General features: G+C 39.1%; 1 protein-coding gene and 1 pseudogene across 5 annotated transcripts in view; one reads left to right on the top strand and one right to left on the bottom strand.

Annotated features, from left to right (window-relative positions):
• LOC111161943 (aryl hydrocarbon receptor nuclear translocator) overlaps positions 1 to 26,979 on the top strand; it is a 73,135-nt gene that overhangs the window by 42,755 nt on the left and 3,401 nt on the right. For all 5 annotated transcript variants that reach the window (XM_022526013.1, XM_022526014.1, XM_022526015.1 and 2 more), the window contains 12 exons: positions 3,452 to 3,665; positions 7,535 to 7,637; positions 9,540 to 9,605; positions 10,014 to 10,099; positions 11,632 to 11,708; positions 16,867 to 17,001; positions 19,340 to 19,414; positions 23,584 to 23,735; positions 26,039 to 26,149; positions 26,304 to 26,376; positions 26,548 to 26,659; positions 26,836 to 26,938. In XM_022526013.1, coding sequence (XP_022381721.1) covers positions 3,452 to 3,665; positions 7,535 to 7,637; positions 9,540 to 9,605; positions 10,014 to 10,099; positions 11,632 to 11,708; positions 16,867 to 17,001; positions 19,340 to 19,414; positions 23,584 to 23,735; positions 26,039 to 26,149; positions 26,304 to 26,376; positions 26,548 to 26,659; positions 26,836 to 26,938 — 1,307 coding nt within the window. The remainder of the gene's footprint in view (positions 1 to 3,451; positions 3,666 to 7,534; positions 7,638 to 9,539; positions 9,606 to 10,013; positions 10,100 to 11,631; positions 11,709 to 16,866; positions 17,002 to 19,339; positions 19,415 to 23,583; positions 23,736 to 26,038; positions 26,150 to 26,303; positions 26,377 to 26,547; positions 26,660 to 26,835; positions 26,939 to 26,979) is intronic.
• On the bottom strand, positions 19,993 to 21,031 carry LOC111162092 (annotated as a pseudogene).

A 26,979-nucleotide genomic window follows, 5' to 3' on the forward strand; every position in this document is an offset into this window, starting at 1 on the left:
TTATATTGAGAGACAGAGCCAAGTTGAGTCTGTAGATTGCTTAAAGTACAAGAATTCAGTTGTTAAGGAGAAAGTCACACCGTGGGAACGTAGTTTCAATTCCTGGCTATAATATTCATTAGCATTCAAATAGTGAGAATTGCAGAATACTTGTGCAAATTATTTAGCAAGCTTATAGGTATTTTATTTTATTTATTTTTTAAAAGATTGTATTTATTTGGAGAGACCCTGTGTGCACAAACGGGGAAGGGTGTGGGAAGAAGAGCAGACTCCCTACTGAGCAGGGATTCTACTCCCCACCCCCCCCCCACCCCCCAGCCCCAGTGCAGTTCAATTCCAGGACCTGGGATCATTACCTGAGCTGAATTCAGACACTTAACTAACTGAGCCACCCAGGTGCCCCAAAGCTTATATGTATTTTAAACTTCACTCATGAATGTAGCCTATAAGGTGAAATAAGAGTAGACTTGTAGGAAGAAGAGATGACTGTGTCCTATGGAAACAGTTCTCTTTGTTGCCTTTAGGGTTATAGAAGATGGAAAAAATGGATTTCTTATTCCTGAAGCAGCTTTTAGTTTTAGTGATAGAAGGAGTCTAACAAGGCAGTCATCGTTCCTTAGAGATGTGCTCTGTTACATGTAATGAGAAAAATAGGGAAGGCAAAAACATTTCTAGCTTCTCAAGAACTTAATCTGAATATGAATACGTGAGTGAGTGGAAATCAGTCTGAATATGAATTTTCGAGTGACTGGATACACACAAGTGAAAAATGAGAGGAAAATGCATACAGAGAAGAAATAACCTTTTTAAAATGATTTTTAAAATTTATTTTAGAGAGAGAGAGAGAGAGAGAGAATATGAGTGGGGGGAGGGGCAGAAGGAGAAGGAGAGAATCTCAAGCAGACTCCTCACTGAGCTGGAGCCCATTGTGGGGCTGGATCTCCTGACCCTTGAAATCATGACATGAGCTGAAACCAGTAGTTGTACATTCAACTGACAGAGCCATGCAGGCACCCTGAGAAATAGCCTTTCTTTAAAACTTACTAATTTTAGGGGCACGTGGGTGGTTCAGTGGGTTAAAGCCTCTGCCTTTGGCTCAGGTCATGATCGCAGAGTTCTGGGATCGAGCCTCACATCAGGCTCTCTGCTCAGCAGAGAGCCTGTTTCCTCCTCTCTCTCTCTCTCTCTCTCTCTCTCTCTGCCTGCCTCTCTGCCTATTTGTGATCTCTGTCTGTCAAGTAAATAAATAAAATCTTAAAATGAAACTTAGTAATTTATATGGGACTAGATAAATATATAGTGGAGGGATGGCTAATGTGAATAGAATGACCAGGTTTGAGTGGGGATGGTTAGCAAAGACTTCTAAGAGTAAGAAAGACATGTTCTGTTTTGATTATTAAAAATAACACATGGTTAATGCAGAAAAATTCAGAAGATACAGGAAATATAAGGAAGAAAAAATTGACCTATAATGTCACCTTTTTATTCAGAGGAGTAGAAGGAAGGGAATGTGGTTCAGAAAAAAGCAATAAGAATTTTCCAAATAGGAGTGTCTATATGAAAACACACATAGCATGGATTTTATATGTATGTACTTTGAAATAGTTAATCAGTTAATCTAACAATATACATAGAAATACTGATTGAACAGGCTCTAGTTTATGCACCTTTTGCGGGCTAACCAGATGCTTTGTGCTATGAGAAGAACAGAGATAGGAGATAGTCACTAGTGGAAAGAGACACGTTAATAAATAAACACAGTATAAGCACACAATTAGTTCTGTCATAGAGGTGCAGTATTAAAGTCCTGTAGAAGTATAAACATGGACAAGGTAAGGGATTAGTGTCGTAAATATTGCGAATAATTTGAGCAAATACCTAGTGAGAATGATTGGATTATTCAAGGCAAATGAAATAGTTTAGCAAGCCTTGGGAGATGATAATAGGGAAGTAGGCTGGGATCTGATCATGGAATACTTAGGTGTTATGTTACAGAATTTAGATATTAATTTTTAGGCATTAGGGTGCCTGGGTGGCTCAATCAGTTTAAGTGTCCGACTCTTGATTTTGGCTCAGGTCGGGGTCTCAGAGTCATGAGATTGAGCCCCTAGTTGGGCTTTGTGCTGGGCATGGAGTCTACTTGGAATTCTCCTTCTCTTCTGCCCCTCTCCCATCTCTCTCCCTCAAAATTGTGTTAGTTGATGTAGAGCATTTTAAGCCTGGATTTGGGAGAATGAATGCAAGGAGACCATTTCCTTTGTCTTGGTATAAAATGACTAGGACGATGATCTAGTATTGGAAATAGAATTGATAAAACAGTTATCACTGGAGCATGAGACAGAGTAATTAGATTTTGAGCCTTGTAGCCTGAGAGGAAGGTGATACTGTTAATCAAGAAAGGAAATGCTAGAAGAACCAGAGGATTGTTTTTTGGAGGGGGGAAATATGACCGACTGGTTTTGAGATGTTGAAATTGAGTTGCTGGTAGAATGTCTAAATTGGAAATGTTTAAGAGTTGGTTGGAATTTAGGTCTGCTTAAAGCTAAAGAAAAAAAAGATTAGGGGAGTCTAGAGATACAGACTTGGGCATCATTTCATAGCAGGAAGAAGTACGTATAATTTCTCAGAGAGTATGGTATAAATAGAGAAGAGAACTTAAGATAGAACCTTGGAAATATCTATACTTAAGACTTGAACAAAGGGAAGGGTGGCTGAAGCAGAGAAGGGGCATTTAGAAGGGCAGCAAAATTGGGGGATGGTGTCGTAGAAGCTAGAGGAAAATAAAACTTAAAAGGATGGAATGGACAACATTACCAGATTCTGGAGAGAGATAGAGTAACATAATAAAGACCCAGGAAAGGGGGCTTGACTTGGCAGTCAGGATAATACTGTTAACCTGCTACAAACAACATGAATGGTTTAGAATAACAATTATAGTGGGATTGAGGAATATGTGAAAGGTAAGAGAATAGAACCAGTGAATATAACATTACTCTTAATATAAACTTGGCACTGAAATAGAGATGAGTTGGGCAAAAATGGAGGGAAGATTTGTATACAAGTGAGAAAACCTGATCATATTTATAGATCTGAGGGGAGAGAGAGTGAAAATGGGAGTATTTGTAGAGCAAGATCCTAAAAAGAGACCAAAGGGTGTAAGATCAAGGACTAAATTTTGTTAATGGGAAACTTTTTTATTCCCCATCTTGAGTCCTGAGATAAAGGGGAAGAGGTGAATAGTGACATAGAGAGATTGAAGAAATATCTATTAAAAAAAAACTATCATGAAGGCAGTTACATTTAGCGTGCATAGCTGGGGCTGTGGATCAGGCAGGAGCCAGCAATTGCTTATGGAGACGTGCATAAGGCCTGAAATGTCTTACTTGTTTCCATGAATAATACTTGGCTTTTAAGAGTTCAGTATTAACTTTTATTTCTCTTCCTTGGGCAGGAACTCAAACATTTGATCTTGGAGGCAGCAGATGGCTTTCTGTTTATTGTCTCATGTGAGACAGGCCGGGTGGTTTATGTCTCTGACTCAGTGACCCCAGTTTTGAACCAGCCACAGTCTGAATGGTTTGGTAGCACACTCTATGATCAGGTGCATCCAGATGATGTGGACAAACTTCGTGAGCAGCTTTCCACCTCGGAAAATGCCCTGACAGGTATGAATTATGTGGATGGAAAATGAATGGGAAGCCCTTTTTTTTTCCCTGAAACAGAAGAGGTGTTTTAGGTCTTCACTTTATTCATTAACTCTGGCAGGGCTTCTAGAATATTCTCCCAAAATGAATATAATCATTTTTTTCTATCCACATGCAGATAATATAATTTGTAGTTATTCTTAGAAAATTTTTTTATGACAGCATGCATATAAAAATTTATTACTGTAAGTAAAACAGTAAAAACCAAATCTACAATGAATTAATTTTTCCCATTCTAAAAGATTTATCCATGTTTCTGTCTAATTTGTATGGGTAATTACCTGGTATTTTTTCCTACCTGTTTCTGCATATCTTTGGCTTTAATACTGGATTCTATTTAATAGATATTTATTTTACAGGGGAGTGGTTATCAGTATACAAGGTTTTTTTTTACGATTTTATTTATTTATTTGACAGAGACATAGCAAGAGAGGGAACACAAAGCCAGGGGAGTGGGAGAGGGAGAAGCTGGCTTCCCACTGAGCAGGGAGCCCGATGATTTGGGGCTCCATGCCAGGACCTGGGAGCATGACCTGAGCCCAAGGCAGACGCTTAACGACTGAGCCACCCAGGCGCCTCTATCAGTATATAAGTTGTTGTTACTGTTGTGGGTTTTTTTTTGTATCTATACTATTTTTTTGTCTTATTTTTCTTTCTTTCTTTCTTTTTTTTTTTTTCCCTTCCCCCTATTTTAATGCTATTCAGTACTTTTGCCAGAGTTTGGCTAGAGGAAACACATCTGCTTCTTAAGCAACTCTGGAAAAAAAATTTTAAAGTGAAAGCAGATCAAAACTGGTAATTAAGGGGGGCCTGGGTGATTCAGTTGGTTGAGTGTCCCAACTCTTGGTTTTGACTCTGGTTGTGATTTTAGAGTTTTGGAATTGAGCTCCGTGTCAGGCTCCATGCTAAGCCGGAATCTGTTTGAGATTCTCTGTGTCCTCCTTCTGTGTCTCGCTGTGTACGCGTGCATACACACACACACACACACACACACACACACACACACACACACACACACATATGTGCACGCCTTCTCTCCCTCTCTCTCAAATAAATAAGCTAAATCTTCTAAAAACTGGTAACTAAATATAAGAAAGTCCATTAATTAATTAAATTCAATTAATTAACATGATGTATTACTGGTTTCAGAGGTCTACCTCTAGGTCAATGATTCATCAGTTTTCAATGCCCAGTGCTCATATCACTGCCCTTCTTTTTTTTTTTTTTAAGATTTTATTTATTTATTTGACAGAGAGAGACACAGTGAGAGAGGGAACACAAGCAGGGACAGTGGGAGAGGGAGAAGCAGGCTTCCCACCAAGCAGGGAGCCTGATGGCAGGGCTCAATCCCAGGACCCTGGGATCATGACTGGAGCCGAAGGCAGATGCTTAAGAACTGAGCCACCCAAACGTCCCTCACTGCCATTCTTAATGTCCATCACCCAGTTACCCCATCCCTTCCCCCGCCTCCAGCAACCCTCAGTTTGTTTCCTGTGATTGTCTTATGGTTTGTCTCCCTCTCTGATTTTGTCGTTTTATTTTTTTCCTATCTTTCCTTATGATCCTGTTTTGTTTCTTAAATTCCACATATGAGTGAGATCATATGATGACTGTCTTTCTCTGACTTATTTCGCTTAGCATAACCCCATCTAATTTCATCCATGTCATTGCAAATGGCAAGATTTTGCCTTTATTAATTGTGTTTTAGTTTTCCCTTCTTTTAGGTCTTTATGGATTTCATGTTTCTAGTTCTTTTCCCAAAAGTTGCCATTCGTTTCTTTCTTTCTTTTTTTTTTTATAAAGATTTTATTTATTTCTTTGACAAAGCACACAGCAGGGGGAGCAGCAGAGGGAGGTAGAAGCAGGCTCTCCACTGAGCAGGGAGCCTGATGAGGACCTTGATCCTAGGACCCTGGGATCATGACCTAAGCTAAAGGCAGATGCTTCAGAGCCACCCAGACACCCTTGCCATTAGTTTCTATATAATAAAGGGAGGAACAGTTTTGGCTGGAGATGGGTATTGTGTTACTATAGCATATGAAATTATTTGTTTTTAAACAATGACATTCCCTCAGTGTGCATTGTGTGTACATATGTGTATGTGCACGTGTATAAAAATGAGATCCAAGGGGCGCCTGGGTGGCTCAGTGGGTTAAAGCCTCTGCCTTCGGCTCAGGTCATGATCTCAGGGTCCTGGGATTGAGCCCTGCATCGGGCTCTATGTGCACGCCTTCTCTCCCTCTCTCTCAAATAAATAAGCTAAATCTTCTAAAAACTGGTAACTAAATATAAGAAAGTCCATTAATTAATTAAATTCAATTAATTAACATGATGTATTACTGGTTTCAGAGGTCTACCTCTAGGTCAATGATTCATCAGTTTTCAATGCCCAGTGCTCATATCACTGCCCTTCTTTTTTTTTTTTTTTAAGATTTTATTTATTTATTTGACAGAGAGAGACACAGTGAGAGAGGGAACACAAGCAGGGACAGTGGGAGAGGGAGAAGCAGGCTTCCCACCAAGCAGGGAGCCTGATGGCAGGGCTCAATCCCAGGACCCTGGGATCATGACTGGAGCCGAAGGCAGATGCTTAAGAACTGAGCCACCCAAACGTCCCTCACTGCCATTCTTAATGTCCATCACCCAGTTACCCCATCCCTTCCCCCGCCTCCAGCAACCCTCAGTTTGTTTCCTGTGATTGTCTTATGGTTTGTCTCCCTCTCTGATTTTGTCGTTTTATTTTTTTCCTATCTTTCCTTATGATCCTGTTTTGTTTCTTAAATTCCACATATGAGTGAGATCATATGATGACTGTCTTTCTCTGACTTATTTCGCTTAGCATAACCCCATCTAATTTCATCCATGTCATTGCAAATGGCAAGATTTTGCCTTTATTAATTGTGTTTTAGTTTTCCCTTCTTTTAGGTCTTTATGGATTTCATGTTTCTAGTTCTTTTCCCAAAAGTTGCCATTCGTTTCTTTCTTTCTTTTTTTTTTTATAAAGATTTTATTTATTTCTTTGACAAAGCACACAGCAGGGGGAGCAGCAGAGGGAGGTAGAAGCAGGCTCTCCACTGAGCAGGGAGCCTGATGAGGACCTTGATCCTAGGACCCTGGGATCATGACCTAAGCTAAAGGCAGATGCTTCAGAGCCACCCAGACACCCTTGCCATTAGTTTCTATATAATAAAGGGAGGAACAGTTTTGGCTGGAGATGGGTATTGTGTTACTATAGCATATGAAATTATTTGTTTTTAAACAATGACATTCCCTCAGTGTGCATTGTGTGTACATATGTGTATGTGCACGTGTATAAAAATGAGATCCAAGGGGCGCCTGGGTGGCTCAGTGGGTTAAAGCCTCTGCCTTCGGCTCAGGTCATGATCTCAGGGTCCTGGGATTGAGCCCTGCATCGGGCTCTCTGCTCAGCAGGGAGCCTGCTTCCTCCTCTCTCTCTGCCTGCTTCTCCGCCTACTTGTGATCTCCGTCTGTCAAATAAATAAATAAAATCTTAAAAAAAAAAAAAATGAGATCCAAGAATATAGCCTGGCCTCTTACTTGCCAACACTACTTTCCACTCCCAGCTTCCTTCCTTACACAAGGTTATCTCCAGTGCTGCCTTTGAATTTAAGAATAACATTCATTGATGGAGGTTGAGGTATTTTGGACTTGAAAAAAATCCTTCCCCTACTTGGCCTGTTCTTTTATAAGCAAGGAGATTGGAGGGCATGAACAGGATACTTATATATCTTGGCCTCCAGTGTCTCTCCTTTCCCCTTTTCACCACATACAAGAACACAGTCCAGACTGTTTTCCACATCATTTTTCAGGGCGTATCCTTGATCTGAAGACTGGAACAGTGAAAAAGGAAGGTCAACAGTCATCCATGAGGATGTGTATGGGCTCAAGGAGATCATTTATTTGCCGTATGAGGTGAGTGTCAGGCTGAGGACTGTGATTTGACTTAAGAAAAATTAAGAGCAGGGTGTTTGATTTCTGGTTAGAGGAGTTAACCTTTTTTTTTTTTTTTTTTAAAGATTTTATTTATTTATTTGACAGAGATCACAGGCAGACAGGCAGAGAGAGAGAGGCGGAAGCAGGCTCCCTGCTGAGCAGAGAGCCCGATGTGGGGCTCGATATCAGGACCCTGGGATCATGACCTGAGGTGAAAGCAGAGGCTTTAACCCACTGAGCCACCCAAGCACCCCGGGAGTTAACCTTTTAAATCTGAGCTCTAGTTGGATTAAATTGAACTGTCAAGACCCACATGAATTATAACAGAATAAAGTGTTTGATAAGGGAACTAAAGTTTAATGAACTCCTATGCCACATACTATAAGAGACTTGCTATCATCACATTTCCCACATCTGTTCTTTGGGGTTGAGTTCATGGTTACTATTCGGCTGTTAAAAAAAGTTTCAAAATTAACTTCCCAGGATTACATAGGTAATGTCTGGCATAGGATTTTATTTTAATCCAGAGTAGTTGGATTTAATCCAGAGTAGTATTTTAATCCAGAGTAGTTGTATTTTTTCCCAGTATATCACAAGACAGCATCCACCTACTCAGAACATTTCTGCATTTTTCTTTTTTTCACAGTGTTGATACTTTCTTACATCTTTCAATTAGTATTTAGTGTTTATAATTATAAATTACACTTTTTTAGTATTCTGAAGAAGGTATGGTGGTACATTCTATACAGGCAGAAAAGATACCTCTTAAAGTCACAAAATAAGTTCAGGTTGTACAGTGGAAATTGCCTACATTGCACTGAGAGGATGCTTATTAGAAATGATGAGTAGGACATTAAGAAAGGTTTCCTGAGAGAGTTACAGAATTTAATATTATATGGCTTACTGATTTAGAGTAACTTCTTTTTTTTTTTTTAATATTTTATTTATTTATTTGACAGAGAGAGAGAGAGATCACAAGTAGGCAGAGAGGCAGGCAGAGAGAGAGCGGGGAAGCAGGCTCCCTGCTGAGCAGAGAGCCCCATGCGGGGCTCGATGCCAGGACCCTGAGATCATGACCTGAGCCGAAGGCAGAGGCTTAACCCACTGAGCCACCCAGGCGCCCCTAGAGTAACTTCTGAACCTGGACTACTACCTACTATTTTCTGAGACCTTGAGCTGATTACATGACTACTTTGTGTTGTGATTTTGTCTAATATTGGGAATTGTGAACCTCACAAAGTTGTTAAAAGCATGAGGTAATAAATATTTGTAAAGATGCTTAGAATAGTGTACAGTATATATTAAACTCTGGGTAAGTTTTAGCCATTATTTTAAAGAAATGAGATAAGGAAGGTAGAGAGGGTGGGAGAATGTCCCAATATGTGGACACGACCTATGTAGAGACATAGGCAAGAGCAAGATAAATAATAAAGAAATGTGGCAAATAGATTGGGTTGTGGTATAGAACAGGAATCTGCAAACCACAACTCTTTGTTTGTGGTTGTAAATATTTGTAAATATTTGTATTTGTAAATAAAGCTTTATAGGAACATAGCAATGTGCATTTATTTATGTGTTGTCTATGGCTGTTTTCATGCTCTGATGGCTCATTGCAACAGATTGTATGACCCACAAAAGCTGAAATATTTAGCATCTGGTCCTTTACACAAAAAGTATACTGACCACAATGTAGAGAATGTCTGCATTTGAAGATTATGTGGAATATTTTGAACTTCAAATTCTGGACAGTTTTAGAAATATCAAGCCTGACTTCTTTATCCTTCTGTGTCTAATCCAGAGCCCCTTTCTGGCTGTTAATGGATGGAAAGTTCTTTAATAGCACAGCTTAATTGCTTTTAATCTCTCCATTCTTCGAAACAGGTGTGGCAGTAGCTCAGTGGACCCAGTCTCCATGAATAGATTGAGCTTTGTGAGGAACAGATGCAGGTGAGGTCCTGGACAATGAAAAACCAAAGGGATGGCCAAGTACCTGTAGAGATCATCACTTTTTCAGCCATCTTAGTATAGTACTTCTTTCAACAGCCCTCACCCTCATCCTTCACTTTCCAGTTAATTTTTTTGGGCGGGGGGCAGTATTTTCCTAAACTTTTACAGCTTCCTTTGCTCATCTTGTTTGAAGAAGTTGCCCTACCACTTTACCAACTTTCTTTCTGCTACAGTACCTTTCTGTTTCTTTACTTTGGCAGAAATATGGTGGTCACTTTTGGGTGGGAGAGGTCAAAAAGTGACCAGTTTTCTAAACATCCAAGAGCCTAAAGTTGAAGGTACTAAGCCAGCATTGCCTTTTAAATGTTACTGGGTAGGGTTTTCTCCTCACACATGTACTTCTTCTAGGAATGGACTTGGCTCTGTGAAGGATGGGGAACCTCACTTTGTGGTGGTCCACTGCACAGGCTACATCAAGGCCTGGCCCCCAGCAGGTAGGAAAGTTGGATTTCTCCCATGGTGCAGCAGGTTTGTCACAGAGTCTGAGTTAGCTAACATTTATCATGTACCCGGTATGCGAAATGTACTGTGGTATAAACTGTAAGAAAATAACAAAGAAAAAGCAGGCTCCTGCCCCTCCTGTATATTCCAGCTGGGGAGATGGATTACTCAGACTTGAAAATGATTCAGTGTTGGCAGTATCACAGAATGCAATTTTTCAACATGCAGATTTATAATAATATATACTGATTACTAATTTTCTAAGTTTTTTTGTGCAAAGAAACAGTTGGCATTGAGTGCAGTTAATTTGGGAAAGCTTTTTAAAGTAGAAGCATGACTTTGAGGGAGAAGAGGGAAATGACTTAAAAGTAGTAATTTATAAGTGGGATATTCTCTTTAAAGGCCTTAAATCAAGATGTGAGCACATTAGCTTAGCTAGAACTTGAAGTCAAATAGAAAATGTGAGAAGAGTGGTTGGGTGCAGGAATCAGCCTTTTAAACTGGTTTGTCAGAATTTCCAGATCTTAGCAACTTTATTACTTTGCTGCTAGATGGGTGTAATGGGGAAATGGGGTTGTAGGGAGAGGGAAACTAAGAGAGAAGGAGGCAAGGTGGTATATTTGGGGAAGAAATTAAACTTTGTATTAAAAAAAACCTGGGTTTTGATTCTGGCATTGTTACTTACTAATGGTATAACTTAGGGTAAGACATTTGACCTGTATAAAAAGAACCCCTCAGTTTTCTCATCTATAATTTGGAGGTAATATATCCCATGTAGAGTTATTTTGAAGATTAGAGTTAATGTAAGAAAAGCACTTAGCCCAATGCCTGGCATATATATGCACTCAATAAATGGTAATTAAATGTAATTCAGAAAAATTAATTTTAAGTATAGTGACATTTGAGCCTTTTAGTTTATATACTGAATAAACCATACATTTGCCATATTATACATGCTCTTTTATACTTCTGTATTGCTCTCAAATAATATTTTTTCTTGGTAAAAAGACAATATATATGCAAAGACTAGAGAGAAAATGCAGCCTTCTTCCCTTTCCACATAAAACATTGAAACTTTGGCTTCTCTCTTTTCCAAAGGACATAAGTAACTAGCTTTTGATGTTGGTTTAATTTCATTTTTAGTTGTTTGCTTATTTTAAAACACAAGTTGGGCAAGACATCTGTTGCCTGCCTACGGTATAGTCCTAGAATAAATGACTGTCTCCATATGTTTGGTTTGACCAGTACAGTGTTTTAGAATACTTTGAGTGGGACTTGTACTCTATAGCTTATTACAATTAATATGGGTAAAATATATGAATTAATATATGTAAAAATACTTTAAACAGTATCTGGCATATATGGTAAGTTCTGTGCAGTTGTTTGCCCTTATTATCATTCAGCACTCTGTTATTTTATACCTAGTCTCTTTATACCTACATGTATTTTAAATCTTTTTCTATCTGAATTGAAGGCAGTTGAGTTTGAGATCCCTCTTAAACCTTTTAATTTCACCTTCCTGAAGGTGTCTCCCTCCCAGATGATGATCCAGAGGCAGGCCAAGGGAGCAAATTTTGCCTAGTGGCCATTGGCAGACTGCAGGCAAGTATGAATTTTCCACATCTATATCATCTACTTTCTTTTCTTCCTTTCTTTTTAAAAATCTTCTTATACATTTTTTAAAATTTTAATTCTAGTGTAGTTAACATATGGTGTCATATTGATTTATTAGCATATTAGTTATATGAGGTGTACAGTATAGTGATTTAGCAATTCTTTTTATTTATTTTTTTTTTAAGAGAGAGACGGATGTGGGGTGAAAGGGCAGAGGGAGAGAGAGAATCTTAAGCTGGGTGCTCTATACCCAGCACGGAGCCCAGTGTGGGGCTTGATCTCACATCTTAGATATGACCTGAGCTGAAATCAAGAGACGCTTAACCAACTGAGCCATCCAGGTGCCCGTTGATTCAAGATGACTACACATTACTCAGTGCTCATCAGAAGTGTACTCTTAGGTGGGGGGTTGAGTCAAATGAGTGATGGTTGTTAAGGAGGGCACTTGTGATGAGCCCCGGGTGTCATATGCAAGAGAGAGAATACAAGCAGGGGCAGAGGGAGAGGGAGAAGCAAACTCCCTGTGGAACAGGGAGTCCCATGCAGGGCTCAGTCCTAAGACCCTGGGATCATAACCTGGGCTGAAGGCAGATGCTTAACTGACTGAGCCACTGAGGCATCCCATCTTTCTCTTTACTTTTTGCGTACCTATTACTGGTTTAATTTGTGGTTACTTTTAGGTTTGTGTATAACATCTTAAGCGTATGGCAGTTTATTGATGGTCACTTACGTTTGAACTCATTCTTTATTCCTCTTCTCTTCACGTTTTAGGTATATTGGTGTCATACTTAGCATCCTTTTATTTTGTGAATTCCTTGACTAATATTTATAAACATACTTCATTTTGCTGGTTTTGTTTTTCCTACTTTTCTTACTCCTACTTACTGTCTCAAAGAGTTCCTTTAACATTTCTTACAGGGCTGGTTTAGTGGTCATGAATTTCTATAACTCTTGCTTGTCTGGGAAACTTTATCTGTCCTTCTGTTGTGAATAATAGCCTTGCTGGATAGAGCATGCTTGGCCGCAGGCTTTCTTCTTTCAGCACTTTGAATATATCATGCTACCCCTTCTGTCCTGCAAAGTTTCTTCTGAGAAATCTACTGATTACCTTAAGGTTTTCCCTTGTATGTAACTGTTTCATTCTTCTTTTTGCTTTCATTTACTTATTTTTTTTTTAAAGATTTTATTTATTTATTTGACAGAGAGAGAGACAGTGAGAGGGAACACAAGTGGGGGAGTGGGGGAGAGAGAAGCATGGAGCCCAATTAGGGGCTCGATGCCAGGACCCCGGGATCATGACCTGAGCTGAAGGCAGACGCTTAACCACTGAGCCACACAGGCACCCCTCTTTCTGCTTTTAAAATTCTCTCTTTATCTCTTCTTTTTACCAGTTTCATTATTGTATGTCTTGGAGTAGACCTCCCTAGGTTGATTTTGTTGGGGACTCTCTGTGCCTTCTGGATCTGGATTTCTGTTTCCTTCCCCAGATTGGGGAAATTGTCCGCTATTCCTTATTCAAATAAATTTTCTGCCCCCTTTTCCCCTTTCTTCTCCTAGAATCCCTATAATTGAATTTTCTTATGCTTGCTGGCATCACTGAGTTCCCTAAGTCTGTTTTCATTTTTGTATCGTTCCTTCTCTCCCTCACTCTCAAGTAGGCTTGATTGCTTCCCATCATTCTGTCCTCCAGCTTGCTGATCTGTTCTTTTGTTTCCTCTAGTCTACTATTCATTCCATCTAGTGTATTTTGAATTTAATTTGATTTTTTAAGATTTATCCATTTATTTGACAAAGAGAAATGGCAAGAGCAGGAACACAAGCAGAGGGAGTGGGAGAGGGAGAAGCAGGCCTCCGGCTGAGCAGGGAGTCCAGTGATGTGGGGCTCGATCCCAGGACCCTGGGACCATGACCTGAGCCAAAGGCAGATGCCCAATGACTAAGCCACCCAGGCACCCTGTTTTTTAATTTTAGTTACTGAGTTTTTGGGTTTTTTTTTTTTTTTTTTAATCTCTGATTGGTTCTTTTATGTTTTCCTGTCTCTGTTAAGGGTCTCACTGAGGTCCTTCATTCTCTTCTCAAGTCCTCTATACTTTAAAGTCTACATCAGGTGTATTACTTATCTCTGTTTTGTTTCCGTCTCTTGCTGTGATTTTGTCCTGTTATTTCATTTGGAGCATATTCCTCTGTGTCCTCATTTTGTCTAACTCTTTGTTTCTTTGTGTTAGGAAATTCAGGTACAGCTCCTGCTCTTGAGAGTAGTGACCTATAGTGCCACGTCCCCTGTTCATCAGAATGTAGTGCTCCAGGGGTGTCTCATATGTATGTTATGTGTGCCTTGCTATTGTGACCGAGCAGCTTTTGCCTTTAGTCCAGTCGTCTGCAATGGCTCTCTTTGTCTATTGTGGGCAGGGTTTGGTCCTTGTATTGGATCATTGTAGTGGGCCAGTCTTGGGCTGCTATGGGCTTAAGTTGAGTCAGACCAGGCATTTTCCAGATATAAGTAGCTCTGAATGCATAGGGGTGGGGTGCATGATGTTAGCAAGGTTTGCAGGGGTCTGCTACAGGAGGAGACCTGGTGTTGCAGGCTGGCTAGCGGGGGTATGCCCACAGGTGTATGCATGAGTGGGGCATGCTGTTAACAAGTGAAGTACTGAGTGTTGGTATCACACTGGCTCCTGTAGATGTCAGTGTGTTTGTGCTAAGGGGGAGTGGGGAAGGGAGGGAAATGGCACTAGCCAGCTCCTTTAGTACTGGAGGAATTTTCCAGTGATCCCTGCCTCTCCAGCACATGCTCTGAAATTAGTAAACAAATCTCCCTCCTTTATACCCCGGGTGTTTTTCAGAGTGCTGCTTCTGTACTGTATCTCCATGGGGCTGTTTGTTGTGCTCTCTCTTTAAGGGTGGGGACTTGGTTTCCTCTTGCCCTCCCAGCTTTCCCATGAGCCCAGGTTTTAAGCCCTGCTGTTGGTAAGCAATTCTTGAAATTCAGCCCCTCTGGTTTCAAACCAAACGTTATTGGGATTTGTCTTCCCCGTGGGGTCTCCCTGGTGTGATAGTCTGTTTCTCTCCCTTCTCTGTGCCCACTGAGTTCTTCCTTCCTGTGGACAGTCCACGGGTCCTTTTAGTGTATCCATTTAGTCTTCCTACTCTATTCAGTGTGGCTTCTTCTCTACATTTAGCTGTAGAGAGTTTGTTCTCTAAGTCTTTGGTTCCTTTTCTGGGTTATTTACACTGATGCAGCTGTTATCTGGTTGTATCTATGGGACGAGGTAAGTTTAGGGTTTACCTACTCCACCATCTTCCCTGGAAGTCCCATATCATTCCTTTTCAGTGAGAAGAACTCTCCTTCAGGACTTGTTCATGTTATTTTTCTTTTACTCTCTAAATACAAATGAGTTCTGTGAAACCCCAGATTTTGGGAAGAACATAGCATTCATGTTTGCTTCTCTTCTTGGATAGCAGAAGTTGAAAAGAATGAGAGAAAGAGGGAGATCTTTCCCCCTTATCTTTCACACTGTGAACTTCATAGTGCTGAATTTTCTCTTTCTAATTAATTTCTTCTGCTTCTACACAGAAGAAGAGAGATCTGTTTTTTAAAGATTTTGTTTATTATCAGAGAGAGAGAGAGGGAGAGAGAGAGCACAAGCAGGGGGAGCAGCAGGCAGAGGAAGAAGCAAGTTCTCTGCCAAGCAAGGAGCCTGATGTGGGACTCGGTCCCAGGAATCTAGGATCGCGACTCGAGCCAAAGGCAGACGCTTAACTGATTGAGCTACCCAGGCATTGCAGGAGAAGGGAGATCTTTTTATTTTATTTATTTATTTATTTATTTATAATAATTTGTTGCTTTTTTTTTAAATTTTATTTTTTATAAACATATAATATATTTTTATCCCCAGGGGTACAGGTCTGTGAATCGCCAGGTTTACATACTTCACAGCACTCACCATAGCACATACCCTCCCCAGTGTCCATAATCCCACCCCCCCCAATCCCCCTCCCCTCATCAACCCTCAGTTTGTTTTGTGAGATTAAGAGTCACTTATGGTTTGTCTCCCTCCCAATCCCATCTTGTTTCATTTACTCTTCTCCTACCCCCTTAACTCCCCGTGTTGCATCTCCTCTCCCTCATATCAGGGAGATCATATGATAGTTGTCTTTCTCCAGTTGATTTATTTCGCTAAGCATGATAGCCTCTAGTTCCATCCACGTCGTCGCAAATGGCAAGATTTCATTTCTTTTGATGGCTGCATAGTATTCCATTGTGTATATATACCACATCTTTATCCATTTGTCTGTTGATGGATATCTAGGTTCTTTCCATAGTTTGGCTATTGTAGACATTGCTGCTATAAACATTCGGGTGCACGTGCCCCTTCGGATCACTGTTGCATTTTTTTAAAAAGATTTTATTTATTTATTTGACAGAGAGAGATCACCAGTAGGCAGAGAGAGAGAGAGGAGGAAGCAGACTCCCTGCGCAGCAGAGAGCCCGATGCAGGACTCGATCCCAGGACCCTGAGATCATGACCTAAGCCAAAGGCAGAGGCTTAACCCACTGAGCCACCCAGGCGCCCCTTTTTATTTTACTGTTATATGACTAGAAAAGTGGAATTTTCTTTTCATAAAACTAGATAAGTTTCTTGGTTACTGGGGACTAATTTTCTAATCAAATACAGCCTAGCTAAATGAAAGTAGGTGAGTTTTGGGTTGAATGAATTTTAATTTTTTCACAAAGTTGATATAGGATACATATGTGGGAGTGGAACTGGCCCTCTTACCCTCTCTGATTGTGATTGTCATTTTTTTCCTGTTTGGATGAGATATGGAAGCTCAGAAATTTCTAAAATTGGAAGAGTCGTGTCTATATATGTGACCATGAGGAGATGGGAAATGTATCTGTAAAGAATGGTATCGGGGTGCCTGTGTGGCTCACATGGTTAAGCCTCTGCTTTCAGCTCAGGCCATGATCCCAGGGTCCTAGGATCAAGTACCGCATCAGGCTCCCAGCTCGGCAAGGAGCCTGCTTCTCCCTCTTCCTCTGCTGCGGCCCCTGCTTGTGCTCTCTCTTTGTCAAATAAATAAAAATCTTAAAAAAAAAAAAAAAGAATGGTGTCATTTTATCTTGTTTTTATCTCTTTACTTTCAGGTAACTAGTTCTCCCAACTGTACAGATATGAGTAATGTTTGTCAACCAACAGAGTTCATCTCTCGGCACAACATTGAGGGAATCTTCACTTTTGTGGATCACCGCTGTGTGGCTACTGTTGGCTACCAACCACAGGTGAAGAACTGGAGCTGTTAAACCATTGATACTAAAGCCTGTTTTCCCTTGGTTTTGTTGCGATTATTCAGTCATGTATTCCAGAAGAGCCAAAACATATCAGGCCCAGATCAGAAAAAGAGATGAACCTATTCTAACTGTAGCTTAACTTATTCTCAGGTTTCTACCAATGTTATTCATCCAATCTAGAAAAATATGGCTGCTCTCACATGGGAACAGTGGGCATGGATATGTATTTATTTTTTGTTGTTGATATTAATACAGATAATAATGCAGGAGAGTTCATTTTAATTAGTTGTAATGGTATGACCATCGTTAAATGATTTATGTAATCACTTAGGTACATAGTAACCCACAAAATATGCAAGTTTGGCCCTGGTTATTATGATTTTACTGAGATTTCTCATTCAGCAGAGCAGGTAGCTATACCAGAGTTGAGCAATAAATCATTATAGAACCCTTCAAAACTGTATGACCAGGAGAGACTTCTGGCTATGGCTCTGTGAAGAAGTTGGCAAAAAAGAGGTCTTGAAAAAGAATAAAGTTGAAGGATTTACAGGACTTGATTAAACACCTGTTATAAAGCTTTTGTCATCAAGGTAGTGTGATATCTGTATAGGGATAGATATACAGATCAATAGAACAGAATATAGTCTCTTCACATTTATGGTCAACTGATTTTCAACAAAGGTGTCAGGATAATTCAGTGGAGAAAAGATTCTTTCCAACAATGGTGATGGCAAAGTTGGTTATTTCCCCACACACAAAGGTCATAGACTCTTACTTACACCACAGACAGAGATCAACTCAAAAACATAAATGCACAAGAGCTAAAGTTATAAAACTTCTAGAAGAACATAGGAGATTATCTTTGTGATCTTGAGTTAGACAAAGTTTTCTTCTATGACAGCAGAAGCATGGTTCACAAAAGAAAAAACTCTAAGTTGGATTTCATGAGAATTAAAATTTACCCTCTTAACAGGACATCATTAAGAAAGTAAAAATATCATCCACAAATGGGGAAAAAATGTTGCAAACCATATACCTGAAAAAGGATTTGTATCCAGAATATACAAAAGAAGTCTTACAACTGATTAAGATAAACAGACAAAAAGATAAGATAAAAGATAAGATAAAAAGGGCACAAGATCTGAATAGACATTTCACCAAAGAAGAAACATGAATGGCATATAAAAAGATACTCATCATGGGGCGCCTGGCTGGCTCAGTTGATGGAACATGTGACCCTTGATCTTGGAGTTGTAGGTTCAAACCCATGTTGGTTGTAGAGATTATTTAAAATCTTAAAAAAAAAAAAAGAAAGATGCTTGTCATCATCAGTCAGTAGGAAAGTGCAAATTAAAACCACAATGAGATACCATTGTATGCCCACTAGAATGTGCACAGTGAGATACCACTATATGTCCACTATTATCAAAAAGTGTTGTAAGAATGGGGAGAAATTGTAACTGTTAGACATTGTTGGCAGACCTGTAAGATGGGATAGCCACTTCAGAAAGACATTTTGGAAAAACGGAAAAAGAGTTTTGTAAATTGTAAAAAGTTAAATGTATACATAATCCTATAATCTAGCAGTTCTACGCCTAAGCATTTACTCAAGGGAAATGAAACCTTTGTTCACATAAAGATTTATATACAAGTGTTCATAGTTGTATTATTCACAGTAACCCCAAAGTGGGAAAATTGGAAATGTCCATTAACTAGTGAATGGATACACAACTGTGAAATATCAATGTTAGAATACTGCTGAGTAATAAAATGGAATATACTATTACTATGTGCAGCAACATAGATGAGCTCCAAAAATCTTAAGTTACATGTAAGAAATCAGACCCAGTAGACTACATATTATATGATTCCATATGACATTTCTAGAAAGACAACACTAAAGCAGAAGGGAGGTCACTGGTTGACTAGGAGGTTGGGAGCAGATGTTGACTACAAACAGGCAAAAGAGAACTTTGGGAGCAGTGGACATGTTCTGAAACTGGATTTTTGGTAATAATGTATAAATATGTTAGAGGCCATCAAATTGTAGATTTAGAATGAGTGGATTTATGTGTACATTAGACCTCAAATGTGTAAAAATGCAGCTAAAATAAATATATAATGTTTGGAAAAACAGAAATGTTCTAGAGGCCATTTGCTTAGCAGATTCTATATTCTTTTGTTTCTGTCCCCCCCCCCCCGCCCACACACACTTACTATAAACCCTAGGCTAAACACAGGGGACATAAAATTTAAGTCGTTTGCTGATAGGCCAGGAAAGTTAGATATCATAGAAGTGTCCATCTTACTCCTCTTTTTTCACTTCTAGGAACTCTTAGGAAAAAATATTGTAGAATTCTGTCATCCTGAAGACCAGCAGCTTCTAAGAGATAGCTTTCAACAGGTAACTTTTCCCCATGGTTGGATCTGAATAATATTTTAATCTAATACTTGTTATATTAATTCCTCAAACATTTATTGACCACTGATTGAGTACTGTGACAGGCATCATAATCTTATGTCCTTTAAAACAAAACCTGTATCTTTAAGGAACAGAAAAGGACTAGTGTTTTGAAACTATGGATAATATCCAAGGTATTTTGGCTTTGGCTACTCAACTGTCCTGTATCCAGCTATCTGTATCCAAGAGACTCTAAAGTGCTTAAAATATTCCAGGCCTCACTGAACTGTGGGTGGTGGTAGGAATAATCATTTCATGGTTCTTTTTTTTTTTTTTTTTTTTAAAGATTTTATTTATTTGACAGAGAGACATCGAGAGAGGGAACACACGCAGGGGGAATGGGAGAGGGAGAAGCAGGCTTCCCGCTGAGCAAGAAGCCTGACACAGGGCTGGATCCCAGGACCCTGGGATCATGACGTGAGCCGAAGGCAGACACTTAACAACTTAGCCATGCAGGCGCCCCTCATGGTTCTTTTATAGATCATTAAGAGTTAACTCTAAACGAATAAGATTTTTATTTATTAAATGTGAATTTTAAACAGATTCTTGGGCTGTAGCTCATATCCATCAGCTCATTCAGCTTTAGAACTAGTCTTATCCCCAGTGGCTTTTCCAGAACTAATACCTTCACTGTGAAGCTCCATGAGTTTTCCTAGTTCAAACTTGGGCTTCTTCAGCATTTTTCCTTTTGTTACAAAGACATCGTGCAGTGGACAAACAGATTGGCAAGCTTTTTCTGTGTCTTTTCTGATGCTATCTGGAATCAGCTTATTGACCATTTTTTTCAAGTCATTTGTCTTCACCTCTCAGGTCATGATTTCCATCATCATTTTCCAAATTCGGCAGACCTGTTGATATTGAGCATAGGAGGTCTTCTGAATCTGATTGTTGCCTTTTTTAGTAAAACCAACACAAAATAGGGGCGCCTGGGTGGTTTATTTGGTTAAGCGCCCGACTCTTGATTTCAGCTCAGGTCATGATCTCAGAGTTGTGAGATCGAGCCCCAGGTCGGGCTCCTCACTCAGCTGGGAGTCTCCTTGAGATTCTCTCTCTCCCTCTGCTGCTCCCCATCCCTGCCACCCTGCATGCATGCATGCACGCACTCTGTCTCTCAAATAAATAAATCTTTAAAAAAAATTCTGTTAAAACCAACACAAAATAGGCAAAGCAAGTAACCATTGGTAGTCTTAACATTACCATGAGTTTCAGTCATTGTTTGCCATTTTTTGACCATAGAGCACATTTTGTCACGGGTAAGATCCATGCCATGGAAATTACGCAGTTTTTGCCCTGAACATCCTCAGTAATTAGATTGAGTTTTCTAAGTGCAGCTTCATCATTCTGCAGGTCAGCAAGGCTCACTTCAAAAACACGATCCTGAGGCCATCAGATGTGATTTTGGTTCATTGAGTTCTCATGATTAGTGATTTTCAAATATTTTCTTATATTGAAAAATAGGTGCTTTCACATCGTGCCTGTTTTTCTTAGAAAATGGATCAGTCACTTCTTGGCTTCCTTTTTGCTCTCTTTTGTTGGGTGCTTGTTCTTGCCATCCTGCATGGCACTGCTCCGGAAGCCAAAAGGCAAGAGTTAATAATTATAAACTCTTTTTTTTTTTTTTTTTTTTTAAATAAATCTTCCTAAGAAACTCAGAAAGTAGTCAACTTAAGTACAAGAAAGCAAAACCTTGGAGAGGAAATTACTGAAGACAGAAACAAAAAGAAAGGAGAAATGAACAAAAACTCTTTCTACCATTGGCATAATCATACTTCCATTCATGCTCCTCGTACAGTGTAAAAGAACCATGGTACATATATTTATATACATACACACACCTCCCCCCACAGGAGGCCAGATACAAGCCATCTGCTCAGGCATTCACTTGGAGGCAGAGACATTCCAGTGCACACAGGTTGCCCCTGCAGCTCGAGCTGGCTTTAGGCACCTAAGTATTCCCCCTGAGGGAGTGCCCCATTCCTGGAGCTATTGTAATACCAGGTCGATGCGTGGCATGGATGAGAAGCAATCTCCTATTCCATCTCCCTGCTCCAAAAATCCATTTAATATATTGTCCTCAGATAGAGGACGTGTCATATATTAAACTGATAGGAACAGATACTACACTTGATTTTAGCCAAAAGGCCAAAAATAAACTGACTCTGTTATTTTCAGATTCTGAAGATTATATATTTAAATATAATAACAGTACTTAACAGAGGGATATTGGGAAGATTAAGATAATGCATTTAAAGCAAATAACCCAATGTCTGGAGAAAATCAGATGATGGCAGTAAGATGTCTCTCTGTCTCCTGGAACTTCAGCATTACCAGTTCCATGCATTCAGCTGCAGCTCGCAGAAAAATCACATTTTGTGTTTGTGTAGGCTCAGAAAAACCGTTCTGAAAAACTATTCTGACTTCTGTTGAATCCATTCAGAACTAAGGACATGGACCTTCAGCAGTGGGAGAAGATATTGTACAGTGTATTTTAAATTCTTGAAATTCCTAACCTTAGAATTTCTGGTCACAGAGTATCATTTTATCACTTCTGGAAAATGTTTATTGCAAAACAGCTTTAATGACTCCTGTATACTCTACATAATCTTGAGGTTACTATTTTGACATTAGTTGCCGCTATGATTTTAGGGTACTTAGATAAAGGTGCTTTTAAATGGAGGGTCTCCAACTACTTACTTAGCTGCTGATTTCCTGATTTTGGTATTTCTTAAGTCTAGTTGGATTTATATTTCTCTTTCAGTAATAAATTTAGTTATTTCCAACAAACCTTGTTTTCCTTTTTTCTCCATTTTGGTTACTGCAGTGCTGTGTGTCACACTTGATTTGTGAAAAGTGTGTGTGTGTGTTTATGTGTGTGTGTGTATAAAATGTGCCATTTTATTGCTAAGTGAAGTATGTCTCATTTTCTTCTGTAATTCTCAGTCCGCTTTAATGTCAGCAGTTATTTCCACACTTAAACACAAATGTTACCACTTTTTGTTAAAAAAAAAAAATCTTATAAAGGCTAGGTATTTTGAAGCATATACTTCACTGGAATAGATATATACCTTAGTAAGCAGGTTTCAAATCCAGTACTTAGTTATGTACAAATGTAATTATATTCATTCTGTATATATTTCACAGTGAGCACATGTAAGAATTAAAGGCTGTTTAATATTGTTTAAATGTTCATACCTCATTTTTTTTATCATGTTAAATAAATGTTGATGTTCTTTAAAAAAAAAATTGAAAAACAATGTAGCCCAGTGCTTGACATATAATAACTATAAAATAAATGTTAGCTACTAATCTTATTTATTGTTAGGGAGGGAGGTTCAAAAGATAATTTTCTATTTCATAAGACTAGAAACTAAAATAATCTAAAATTATTTTATTTTAAAAAACAGAAACAAGGGCGCCTGGGTGGCTCAGTGGGTTAAAGCCTCTGCCTTCGGCTCAGGTCATGATCCCAGCGTCCTGGGATCGAGCCCCACATCAGGCTCTCTGCTCTGCGGAGAGCCTGCTTCCTCCTCTCTCTGCCTGCCTCCCTGCCTGCTTGTGATCTCTCTCTGTCAAATAAATAAATAAATAAATCTAAAAAAAAAAAAAAAACCAAAAAAAACAAACAAACAAAACAAGGCTAAAGCCAACTTATTTTTATTCATAGAAACTTCCATGGCTGCTGTGAAAACAAATTCTCAAGGTTTGGGGGGAAAACCTAGGATTGAGGAGCAACATGTAAACTATTCAGTATCAAACTACAAATTTCTACAATAGACTTGTAAAGCTAGAGCCACATATCTTTAAGGGATTTTCCACGAGAAGTGGGGAAACAGTCTTTATTTTCCTGGAAAAAAATTGTTACTCCTGTTTGACTTTGACTAGAGTGATCAGATAGCTGCTTGGGACTCTGGGAAGAAAAATAAGTATATCTCCTTATTATTTAGCACTTAGCTTTCATTCCACATGTTGTTTCATCAGTAACCTTGAAAGAGACTGGTACTTCAAGGACAGTATCACACAAATCTTAGGTTTGTAGAAATGGGAAATTTAAAAAAAAAAATTCTAAAGAAAGTTTTTTGTGGGTTTCACTGATAGCATGAAAATTTTTTCAGGTGGTGAAATTAAAAGGCCAGGTGCTGTCTGTCATGTTCCGGTTCCGGTCTAAGAACCGAGAGTGGCTCTGGATGAGAACCAGCTCCTTTACTTTCCAGAACCCTTACTCAGATGAAATTGAGTACATCATCTGTACCAACACCAATGTGAAGTATGTACCATAAAGGCCTTTTCCAAGGTTGGGATGTCTCATGGGCCAAGTCTGCTTAGCTTTATCAAGCTGTCTCCTGCTTTTCTGCTTTACTACTTTTGTGGTAGTAAGCCATTAGTCTGAAGTTCCTCATCTTCCAACTTACTATAGGATTTGGGGTAGTTCATCCAGGTAGAATAAGAGTTTTAACAAATAGTACTTCAGAGAGTAAGTTCTGAGATGTGAACGGTGTGTGTTTCAGTTTTATGCTTCAACCCTTTCTAGAAACGATACTGATTTAAATACCAGTTTATTGCTCTGTTCTGGTAGGATTTTCATCTAGAGCAGGTGTCTGCAGACTTCTTTTTGTAAAAGGCCAGATAGTAATTATCTTAGCTTTGTGGGGCATATGGTCTCTACTGAATTATCCAGCTCTGCTATTATAGCGTGAAAAGAGTCCTAGCAAATGAAATGAACAAAGATGGCTATGTTCCAACAAACTTTTATTTACGAAAACAGGCAGTAGACTGGATTTGGCCCATGGACCTTAGTTTACGTTAGACCATAGCTACATCCACTCTTGTTAGTTTTTATTCCTTGATTCCTTTCTGCTTGAGCTTTTCTTTCTCAACTTGGTGAAAACCAGTTTTTGCAATAGATTGCACATGCCATGAAGTACACCCATTTAAAGTGTACAGTTTTTTAGTATGTCACAGAGTTGTACAATCTAATCTCAGTACATGATCATTTCCCCTAAAAAATTCTGTACTCATTAACAGTCATCCTCCCCATTCCCCAAGTCCTATATGACAACTAATCTAGTTTCTGTCTCTTTAAATTTGTGTGTTCTGGACATTTCTTATGAATGGAATCATAGCAATACATGATTCCTTATAACTGACCTTTTCTGCTTCATATAATGTTTAAGGGTCATCTGTGTTGTAGCATTTATTTGTACTTTTTTTTTAATTGCCAAATAATATTCCTTTGTACTGGGATACATTTTATCCATTCTTTAGTTGATGGGCATTGGGTTATTTCTAGTTTTTGACTATTTAGAATGCAGCTATGAACATTTATATACTAGTTTGATGTGGATATGTTTTTATTCTGTTGGATATACCTAGGAGTGGAATTGCTGGGTCACATGGTAACTTTGAGAAACTGCCAAACTATTTTCCAAAGCTTCAGTATCCTTTTACACTTCCATTAGCAGTGTAACGAGGGTTCCAGTTTCTCCATATTCTTACTTTTTTTAATATACAATCCCAGTGGATGTCAGTTGTCAGGTTACTTTTCCATTTAATCCATCTATATAGAATTGGCCCTGAGCCCAGCTCTTGAAGATCTGTGTAGAAATTATTATCAAGTATAAATAATACCTGGTGACAACATTGAGTCTGTGTCCTCCTTCTCTTAGGACTTTAAAGTTTAATTTCTTATCTGATTAGTATAGCAGAGTGGATTGAGTTAGTAATTGTATTTACTTAGGACGCAGGTATATGGTTGTGGTCACTGTAGTTTCCTAGGGTTTCTTTTCGTTTTTGTATCTTTATATTACAGAATAACTAGTATTGTGTTTCCATTTTGTTTAAATTTTGAAATTTTAAGTACTTTTAAGAACTTGTTTTGAGGGCACCTGGGTGGCTCAGTTGGTTAAGCAACTGCCTTCGCCTCAGGTTATGATCCTGGAGTCTCAAAATCGAGTCCTGCATCGGGCTTCCTGCTTGACAGGGAGTCTGCTTCTCCCTCTGATCCTCCCCCATCTCATGCTCGTGTTCTCTCTCTCACTCTCTCTCTCAAATAAATAAATCTTTAAAAAAAAAAAAAAAAGAACTTGTTTTTGGAAATAATAGTGTTCCCTATTTTTACATACTGTTTTCCCTACCAGTTTAATTCTTAAAATTTTTAGATAAACACTTTTTTCAGAAACTTGGAAAGTATGAAAAAGTAAGAAGGAAAAAACTTTTCACTATCCAAAAAGAGTCTTTGTTAATGTTTGCATATGTACTGTCAGTTTTTTAACTTATGCTTTTAAAAAACCACAATATACAGATAAACTCATATATACCAGTTAGGTATCGAATACCTAAAAGAAATTAGAACCCAAACAGGATAAGCCCTTGTGCTACAGGACATAGTTTTTGTTTGTACCTTGTCGCCCGTGGTATGAAATAGCTGCTGAATTGAAGTTACTTAAAGGATTAAACTTCAAAAGGGAATTTATTAGTTATTGCCTCACTTATAAGTGAATCTGTACAGGTTTATGTGCAGTGTCAGATCCTTTTTTTCTTCTCTGCTCTGTCTGCTCTCTGTTTTCTCAGGAACTCCAGCCAGGAACCAAGGCCTACACTGTCAAACACAATCCAGAGACCACAGCTAGGTCCCACAGCTAATTTACCCCTGGAGATGGGCTCAGGGCAGTTGGCATCCAGGTAAGAAATGGTAGAAGACTCGTAAATGATCAGTGGTCCAGAGAGTGGGCATCTGCAGTCGCATTTGTTGGTTTATTTATTTGTTGGTTTAAGCCCTTTGCCCACATTTAAAAAAAAAAAATTCTTTCTCTCCTCACTGGCCTTTAATATATAGGCAGCAGCAACAGCAAACAGAACTGGATGTGGTATCAGCAAGAGATGGATTGGCTGGCTACAGTCATTCCCAGGTAAGTGGTGTCGTTGTCTTTGAAGAAGACTGTGATCATTTCCTTAAGAAATGTCCCCCAGTGCCAGTTAGATTGTATGTGCATCTTTATGTGAATGTTAGGGTTATTGAATTGCCATGTTAAATCTTTCATGGTTATTTTTATCATTGTATTCCACACATTTCTGTTCAGCCTGTGACAACCACAGGGCCAGAACACAGCAAGCCCCTCGAGAAGACAGATGGTCTGTTTGCCCAGGATAGAGATCCAAGATTTTCCGAAATCTACTCCAACATCAATACGGGTGTGTTTCTTCCTCATTCTCCTTTTAAATTCTCATTCCAATCACTTACTGATGTGCCTGCTGCTGCCTGACATCTTCCCACTTAATCATAATACCTCATGAGTAAATAGGAACTTGCCGAACTAATGTACTACAGCCCCTTGACTGGCCCTCCCCCCACTCCTTTTGGTCCACAGATCAGAGTAAAGGCATCTCCTCCAGCACTGTCCCTGCCACCCAACAGCTATTCTCACAGGGCAACACATTCCCTCCTACCCCCCGGCCGGCAGAGAATTTCAGGTGAGCCCCTTATGTATGTGCTGGTTTATGGGGCAACTGAG

The sequence above is a fragment of the Enhydra lutris genome, unplaced genomic scaffold (genome assembly GCF_002288905.1).
Source record: "Enhydra lutris kenyoni isolate GAN:26980312 unplaced genomic scaffold, ASM228890v2 scaffoldscaffold88, whole genome shotgun sequence".
In the NCBI taxonomy this organism is placed as follows: Eukaryota; Metazoa; Chordata; class Mammalia; order Carnivora; family Mustelidae; genus Enhydra; species Enhydra lutris.